Source organism: Plecotus auritus (assembly GCF_963455305.1).
Source record: "Plecotus auritus genome assembly, chromosome: X".
In the NCBI taxonomy this organism is placed as follows: domain Eukaryota; kingdom Metazoa; phylum Chordata; class Mammalia; order Chiroptera; family Vespertilionidae; genus Plecotus; species Plecotus auritus.
In genome coordinates, this window is record NC_137784.1 from 134,038,351 (window position 1) to 134,047,539 (window position 9,189).

At 47.9% G+C, this 9,189-nt stretch overlaps 1 protein-coding gene and 1 pseudogene across 2 annotated transcripts; one reads left to right on the forward strand and one right to left on the reverse strand.

Annotated features, from left to right (window-relative positions):
- The first annotated feature begins 1,438 nt into the window (after positions 1–1,438).
- On the forward strand, positions 1,439–1,661 carry LOC308239790 (dolichyl-diphosphooligosaccharide--protein glycosyltransferase subunit TMEM258-like; annotated as a pseudogene). The gene has a single exon. The product of its transcript is annotated as a dolichyl-diphosphooligosaccharide--protein glycosyltransferase subunit TMEM258-like (transcript).
- A 4,565-nt stretch (positions 1,662–6,226) lies between these two features.
- On the reverse strand, positions 6,227–7,741 carry LOC308240328 (germ cell-less protein-like 1; the record flags this gene model as incomplete). Its single annotated transcript, XM_080653212.1, has 1 exon — positions 6,227–7,741. One exon carries the CDS (start codon positions 7,739–7,741, stop codon positions 6,227–6,229), a length of 1,515 nt encoding a protein of 504 aa, XP_080509338.1.
- Positions 7,742–9,189: the final 1,448 nt, after the last annotated feature.

The following is a 9,189-nucleotide window of genomic DNA, read 5'->3' on the forward strand; positions in this document are numbered from 1 at the left end:
GTATCCTATCTAAGAAAGAGGGAATATGCTAATTAAACATCAACCCTTCACAAAGCTGGCTACACCCACAGCTGAGGCCAAGTTCCCATAAGGAGCCTTAAGAAGCAATCAGCAGGGACCTGAGGCTACGCCATCCCCTGCCCGCCGTGGGGCTTGACAGGGGACCTCAGCCTGCCTTCCAAACCTGGCAGGGCTTGACAGGGGACCTCAAGGTTCGCTTCCCGTCCTGGTGCTGGACTAGGGGACCTCAGGCTGCTCCCCCCGCCCCAGCGCTAGGACAGGGGACCTCAGACTGCGCCCCCACCAGGTGGGGCTTGACAGGGGACTTTAGGCCACACCCCCACCAGTAGGGCTTGACAAGGGACCTCAAGGTGGGCTTCCCGTCCTGGTGCTGGACTAGGGGACCTCAGGCTGCTCCACCCTGCCCCAACGCCAGGCCGGGGGACCTCAGTCTACGTCCCCCAACCAGCGGGGCTTGACGGGGGACCTCAAGGTGCGCTTCCCGTCCTGGTGCTGGGCTAGGGGACCTCAGGCTGCTCCCCTGGCCCCAGCTCTAGGCTGGGGGACCTCAGCCTGTGCCTCCCACCTGGTGGGGCTTGACAGGGGACCTCAAGGTGTGCTTCCTGTCCTGGTGCTGGGCTAGGGGACCTCAGGCTGCTCCCTTGGCTCCAGCACCAGGCCAGGGGACTTCAGGCCATGCCCCCAACTAGGTGGGGCTTGACAGGGGACTTCAGGCCATGCTCCCCACCCTGGCACCAGGCTGGGGGACCTCAGGCTGCACCCCCCGCAAGAGCACTGCGCCAGGGGTCCTGAGGCTGCACCCCCCTGCCTGGCAGGGCTTGACAGGGGACCTCAAGGTACACCCCCAGTGCTGGGTCAGGGTACCTCAGGCCATGCCCCCCACCCAGTGGGGCTTGACAGAGGATCTCAGGTCATGTCCCACAACTGGTGGGGCTTGACGGGGAACCTCAAGGCATGCCCCCCCACCCCAGTCTGGGCTTGGGGACCTCAGGCCAAGCCCCCTGTCCTGGTGCCAGGCCAGTCGACCTGAGGCTACGTTCCCTGCCCGGCGAGGCTTGACAAGGGTGGGACTAGCCAGGTCTGTATCTATCCCAATGAGGGGGGGCGGTGCCAGGTATGGGTCTCATGTGATTTTGAGGCGCACGGGGGTGGACGGGGACTTGACTCTGGGTCCTGTGTTGTGCCCCAGACTCTGACAGGAGGAAGGTTTTCATATACATTTTACTAATTTTCTTTCATCTCTGACACTTCTATTATAGAGAAAGGGCAAATAGCAATAATAAATATTTCCTCTAATTAATCCCCTTTTAATGTGCACGAATTTCGTGCACCAGGCCACTAGTTTCCATATAAATCTTAGAAATAGCTTGAGGGAATGGCAGATTACCCAGTGCCCGGCAAAATGGAGCTCAAGGCCATGAGCAGATACACCGCCCCATGAACCCAGCCATCTTCCCCCATCTGACGGTGGTGCTGTTGGCCATTGGCATGTTTTTCACCGCCCGGTTCTTCGTTTGTGAGGTCCGTCCACCAGGTACACTCGAGACATCTACAAGGAGCTGCTCATCTCCTTGGTGGCCTCCCTCTTCATGGGCTTTGGGGTCCTCTTCCTGCTGCTCTGGGTCAGCATCGATGTATGAGCTCCCACAGGCTCCAAACAGGCAGCTGCACTGAACCCCTGCTTTTGTAAATTACTTTTTTTACTGTTGCTGGAGGTGTCCCGCCTGCTGCTCACAATAAAGCAGATGTGTGACAAAAAACAAAAAAAGAAAAAAGAAAAAGAAATAACTTGAATTGTTGCCTTCCCTATAGAGAAAGGTAAAAATGGCATCAGATGTCTTATCAGAAAAAAGTGTCTTAGTCCATTTGTTTTGCTATAAAAACATACCACAGACTGGGTGGTTTAGAAACAACAAGTATTTATCACAGCCCTGAAAACTGGAAGTTTGAGATCGGGGTTCTACTGAGGTTGGGTGAGGTGCCTCTTCTGGTTTGCAGACTTCTCCTTCTATCCACACAGAGTGGAAGGAGTAAGCAACTCTCTGGGAGCTTTTTATAAACAAACAAACAAAAATAATACAATTCATTCAGCTCCACCCTCATGACCTAATCACCTTTCAAGGCCTAGCCTACTACCATTACCTTGGTGGTTAGAATTTTTTTTTAAACAAATACTTTTTAAATTTTTAATATATTTTTATTGATTTCAGAGAGGATGGAGAGGTAGAGAGAGATAGAAACATCAATGTGGAAAGAGAGTCATGGATAGGCTGCCTCCTGCAGGTCCCTCACTGGGGATTGAACCCACAACCTGAGCATGTGCCCTTATGGGGAATCGAACCGTGACTTCCTGGTTCACAGGTTGATGTTCAATCACTGAGCCACACCTGCCTGCAATAGAATTTTCACATATGAATTTTGGGGCAGGGAAACCGACATAAACAGCATTTGAGGGGCGGTAAAATCTTTGAAAGCTGCACCAGTTAGTTGGACAGACTGGCCCTCTCTTCCTACATCAGGGACTGTTTGGAAGACACATCTTTAAAGTAATAATGTTGTGTGTCCTGTTGTCTTCTATTTTGAAATAAATGTCACCTTAAATACTCTGCAGGCAAGCAGAACAAACTCTGGCAAAATAAAAAATAAGCCAAATAAAAACACCAAAAGGAAAATGTGAAGATACTTCGAAATTATTCATACCTAGATATCCAAGGGAATAACTGGCATCTATGGAAGTGCATTTTATTTTATTTATGTATTTTTATTTAATGAATTGGGGTGACACTGGTTAACAAAATTATACACGTTTCAGGTGCACAATCCTACAACACATCACTTGTACATTGTATTGTGTGTTCACCACCCCAAGTCAAGTCTTCGTCCATCACCAGTCATCCCTCCTTAACACCTCACCTCTCCCACACACATCCACCAGGCAATCCCTACACTATGGTGTCCAAGAGTTCTTTCCCTTTTTTCCTTTTTTGTTCAATCCCTCCACCCCCTTCACCCAGCCCCACCCCTGAGCACTCTATGAGTCTGTTCCTATTTTGCTTGGTAATTCATTTTGTTCATTAGATTCCACATGAGTGAAATCCTATGGTAATGGTTTTTCTCTGATTGGCTTGTTTCACTTAGCATAATGCTCTCCAGGCCTATCCATGCTGTTGCAAAGGGTAGAAATTGCCTTTTTTTTTTTTACTGCCTTGTTGTATTCCATTGGGTAAATGTACCACAGCTTGCTTATCTACTCAACTACTGATGGGCACTTGGGCTGCTTCTAGATTACAGTATTTATTCAACCATTGAAAAATTATTTCTTTGGTTTTTACAAGCAATAAAAACATTTATTTGCATGTAATCTATAATATTGTATCTAACATTATGTATTTACTAGAGGCCCAGTGCACGAAATTTGTGCACTGGGGGTGGAGGTCCCTCAGCCTGGCCTGCACCCTCTCCAATCGGGGACCCCTCGGGGGATATCCGACTGCCTCTTGCAATCCGGGACTGCTGGCTCCTAACCGCTCACCTGCCTGCCTGCATGATCACCCCTAACTCCTCTGCCTGCCTGCCTGATTGCCCCTAGCTGCTCCCCTGCTGGCCTGATCGCACCTAACCGCCTATGCCTCACCCCACACCTGGGACCCAGGATTTCCTCCTCCGGCCAGTTGCAGGAACCTGGGAGCCAGGACCCGGGTTTCCCTACCTCTGGCTGGCTGTAGACACCCAGGACCTGGGCTGGCTTCACCCGGGCTGGCCACAGCCACAGCCACATGGGACTGTGGGTGGGCAGCTTGCCCAGAATGCAGCCATTGGCACCCAGGACCATGGTGTGGCGGCTTATCCCTCTCCTGGGCCGCAGGCACAGTTGCAGGAACTGATCACGGGGACCAAGGGGTGGATGACTTGTCCCTCTCCCAGGCTACAGCCCCAGGCGCTGGCACCCAGGACTGCAGGGCAGGCGGCTTGTCCTTCTCCCTGGCGGCAACCTGGCTGGTCCCCATTCCTTTCTCGTGAGCTCATTTGTGCCTGTCTGCTCCGCATTCCTCTCTCCCCAGTATTGAGTGTCTGAGCTGTTACCATGTGTCGGCATGAGGGCATGATGACCACTTGCATATTATTTCTTTATTATATAGGATATGTGTTACTATATAAATATAATTATATATGTTTTACAATACATATTTTCTGATATATATTTATATACTATACTAGAGGCCTGGTGCACAAAATTCGTTCACAGGGGGCTGTGTCCCTCGGCCCAGCCTGCACCCTCTCCAATCTGGGAACCACCGGAATTGGGCTTAAACGGGCAGTCAGACATCCCTCTCACAATCCAGGACTGCTGGCTCCCAACTGCTTGCCTGCCTGCCTTCCTGATTGCCCCTAACCACTCCCCTGCCAGCCTGATTGATGCCTAACTGCTCCCCTGCCAGCCTGTTTGCCCCTAACTGCCCTCTCCTGCAGGCCTGGTCACCCCTAACTGCCCTCCCCTGCAGGCTTGATCGACCCCAGCTGCCCTCCCTTGCAGGCCTGGACCCTCCCAACTGCCCTCTCCTGCTGGCCATCTTGTGCTCGCCACCTTGTATCCACATGGGGGCAGGATCTTTGAACACATGGGGGCAGCCATCTTGTGTGTTGGAGTGATGGTCAATCTGCAAATTACTCTTTTATTAGATAGGATAGAGGCCTGGTTCATGGGTGGTGGCCTGCTGGTTTGCCCTGAAGGGTGTCCTGGATCAGGGTGGGGGTTCCCTTGGGGCGTGGGGTGGCCTGGGCGAGGGGCCTGTGGTGGTTTGCAGGCCGGCCACACCCCCTGGCGACCCAAGCAGAGGCCCTGGTATCTGGGGTTTATTTAACTTCTACAATGGAAACTTTGTAGCCTGGAGCACGGCCAAGCCTTCTGCTTGCTCCGTGGCGTGGCGGCAGCCATTTCTATTGGGATTTATGTATCTTCTATAATTGAAACTTTGTAGCCTTAAGTGAGGCCTGGGCTGGCCAGAGTGTGTGGAAAGCTTGGCTTCCTCCATCGCCGAGGGCATCCCTAGCCTCTTGCTCTTTCCAGCTCTGTGGCTGCCGCCATTTCTGTTTGGATTTATGTATCTTCTATCATTGAAACTTTGTAGCCTTGAGTGGAGGCCTGGGCCGGCAAGGGCAGGCATAAAGTTTGGCTTCCTCCATTGCCGGGGATGCCCAAGCCTCGCTCATGCTCTCTGTGGCCGTAGCCATCTTGGTTGGGTTTATTTGCATATTTGCTCCTTATTGGCTGGTGGGCGTGGCTTGTGGGCGTGGCTTGTGTGTGTGGTGGAGTGATGGTTAATTTGCATATTACTCTTTTATTAGATAGGATGATAATATAATATTTTATCTACCTATATATAAAAATGTAATATGCTAATTAGATCGGACGACCTTCCAGACAAAGCCAGGGCTGTGAGGGAAGCCCAGGTCCCAGGTGCCAGAGGGAAGCCAGTGTCCGCAGCCGGGGGAAGGAAGGCCTACTCTTGCATGAATTTCGTGCATCTGGCCTCTAGTATTTATATAATATGTAATTATGTACTATGTTTATGTATCCTTTAATCCTTGTTCCATTCTTTAAGTGTGGAAAAAAATATAGTTTTTGCAGATAAGCTGGCAGCAGTATGCGCTCTCCAAACCCTAGAGTAACTGGGCCATGTGTTCAATTATTTGGAAAATAACACTAACTTATATAATATGTAATGTTATAAAACCTGAGAATGCCTGGCTATTTAAAACTGTACATTTTAGAGTACAAAAGCGTCCCTAATCACAGGTTTTACCTGATGATTGACTCTCCTGTAATATTGACACAATAAAAACCATATTTGCACAACAATTATAGCAAGGGAAAGAATTCTACATTTTCTCTCAATGTTAGTTAGGGTAAAGCGTGTCTAAGTAATAAAGTGATTTTTATTCCTTGGCTTGCATTTCCATTTAGAGCTTGCCTATTGATGGTAAGTAAGAGGCAAAAAATGACAGCATTAATGATTATTTGGTTTCACAGATACTTGCTTTGAAATAAACTTTGTCTTCTTAAATCCATAGAAATAAAATAAAGCTAGTCATTCATGGTAATTTCCACATTTGATTTTATTATATGCCATCTTTATTGTGTTTTACAGTAGGGCCATTGAAGGCAATGAAACATCAGAAGTGTTCAAAATGCTAATATATGCTACTAGACAAGCTGATCAATTCCTGGACTTTCTAATGATGTAAACAGGAAGTTACAGAATATATATAAAGGAAAGCTCAGAACTTTTCTATCTAACTTCATTACCAGGTGGTCCTCATCGTTCTCAAAGGTAAGAGTTTTATAACCAGTTGTTTTCCTGAAAATTACTTTTCCACTAGAATCGAAATATACCAGAGTTAATCTGAATGCAATATTTCTTAGAGATCGTAGAGAAACTGAACCCACACCTGGCCGAGTGACGAGATTTTGCTTGAAAATTATATAATCGCTGGTGAAGATGACGTGCAAAGGAAAGCCGAAGTTGAAACCCGACCACTTCCAGGAGAATTTCCCATTCTTGACAACGATTTTCCCACATCTCATGCTGTATTCTTCCAGTTCTGCTTCATTGGTGTATTGGGGCCCGATTTCCTTGCTTTGTTGAGCTCTCAGCAAGGTAAACCATTGTTGTTTATAAGCTTTCGATAACCATTCTGAAGGTATTAGAGTATCTTGCTCAATAACCCTTGTGGAGGCCAGGTCACAGATGATATGCTGAAACCTCAAATTTTTAAACACCGACTGAAATGGTATGCCTCGTCTGGTCTCCAGGAAGGCCATGCTGGCAACACGTCCTCTGTGCCTGGAAAACCAGTCGTTTGCGTGGTCTAAAAGCTGTTGTATGGATCCTTTCCAAGCCCGGTTAAGACGAAGGAACATCCACTCTTTCAGCGTGGTGTACACATCTATTTCCTTCTGTATCACTAGTAAGTCAGCGGAAGAAATGAGCTGATTCATGAGTTCTATACTGACTTCTTTGTAAAGTTCAACACTGGGATGAGTCATCAGGTTGTGGAGAAGCCAGTCAAAGCATTCTGTCTTCAGAGACTCTAACCCATAGGCTTCTGCTGTTGCGTAATAGCCACATACAGTTTTCACGTTGACTGCCTCCTTCATGGTCTCCTCACAGTCTTCAATGAGGTCCTCCACTTGAAGCAGGCACGCCGTTGCCAAAACCCTGGGAACTCGAAGGGGCTCCCGCAAGTCATATTCATCCCTGTACAAGGAACCTAGCACGAAGTTCAGGGACTCGACGTCAATATTGTGGTCCTTAATCTCCAGGTCGATAATATCTTTGTCAGAGTCTTCGCGAGAACTTCTAAAGAGAGTAGCAAAGTAGCCTGCCTGACGCAAATACGTTTTGTGTAAACACCACACTTTCCCCAGAGCGCGGATTTTAATGTCACTGGTTTCCCCATTCAGAAATAAAGTTTGGTAAGCATACTCAGATGTGAGCTTCACTTTTTTCCTCTGGCTTGTAGTGGCCTCTTGCTGGAGACTGTCTTCTGGGTCTAGAGACCTGCGGCTGTTCCCGGCCTCTGGGTCGCAGGAGGGTCCGCTCCGCTTGCGTTTCCGGCGGGACGAAACGCGTCTGGGGCCTCCCCGGGCTTCTGGCTGAGGCGGATCCGTTGTGCCTAAGTCCCTGCCCCTCAGGATGCGACTGCTCAAGGACCCCATAGAGGAAGACTATGAGATTCCCTGGCCTAGGGGGACTGTTCTAGACTTTCTTGCCAAGGCATTCCGGCGTCCGTCACCTCAGCTTATGCCCGAGTCTCCCTGAGACCCTGAGCGACAGTTCCGAACGTCACAGAGGTCCCGCATTCTTTAAAGTCCCCCTGCCACGCCCCCAGCGAGACCACGCCCCCAGCTCCCCGCCACAGCCCGTGGCCCCGCCCCACTCCGAGGGCCCCGCCCAACCGCTGTGGCTCCGCCCCCTGCCTCGGGGTCTTCCATGAACCTGGCCGCTTACCAGGGCCCCACCCAGGCCTCCAGGTTTTCCTGAGAATGTTTATAAGGGAAATGACTGAACCAAAGGCTTTTGGATCAGAGTGTTAGAGGCTGTAACGCTTTCACACATTCTCAATGCCAGTGTGCGGGAATTTCAATGTGAGCAGTCCTAAATACAGTCATTTACCTACAACTTGTAGCGATTTGAAAAGGTTAACAGCCTGGCTGGCTGGCTCAGTGGTTGAGCATGGATCTATGAACCAGGAGGTCACGGGTCCATTCCAGGTCAGGGCACTTTCCCGGGTTCCGGGCTCAATCCCCCGTGCGGGGTGTGCGGGTGGTAGCTAATCAATGATTCTCTCTCATTATTGATGTTTCTGTCTCTCTCTCCCTCTCTATTCCTCTCTGAAATCAATAAAAATATTTTTTTAAAATGTGAACAGTGTGGTATCTCATTATTGTATTTGCTTTTGATTACTGGAGGGCAGAAGAGATCTTAAAAATTTTCCAGTGAGGTACATCTTCATATTCTTCGCTGATTTCTGAAAGGTTTACATATATTTTCACCTCATGGATTGCTAAAAGCTTCTTTTAACTATTGTCATTTGCCATTTAGTTTTTATGCAGTTCTTTTCTGTAAAGACATTTTCATTCTGTTTTGAAAATATATTTTTGTTTATTAAAAAATATTTTTATTGATTTGAGAGAGGAAGGGAGAGATAAAAACATCAATGATGAGAGAGAATCATTAATTGGCTGCCTTCTGCATGCCCCCTACTGAGGATCAAGCCTGGATATGTGTCCTTGACCAGAACCAAACCTGGGACCCTTCAGTCTGCAGGCCAATGCTCTATCCACTGAGTAAATCAGCTAGGGCAACATTTTTATGCTTAAGAGGCCAAATCAGATTTTCCAAATACCGGTTTTTGCATCTCTGCTTATAGAAAGCCTTGCCTTATCTGAAATTAGATAAATTATGTTCTATAATTCCTTGCTGAATTTTCATGGTATTATGTAATAATTTAAAAAATCTAAGTATTAAAGTTTAAAGCATTTGGATATTCTTATACTTTGAAGTGACAGAAGCAATATACAAAAGAATACATTATAAAACAAATTTTTATAAACAGAAAAATACACATATATCTATATGCATGCACAGTAATACTGCAAGTAAT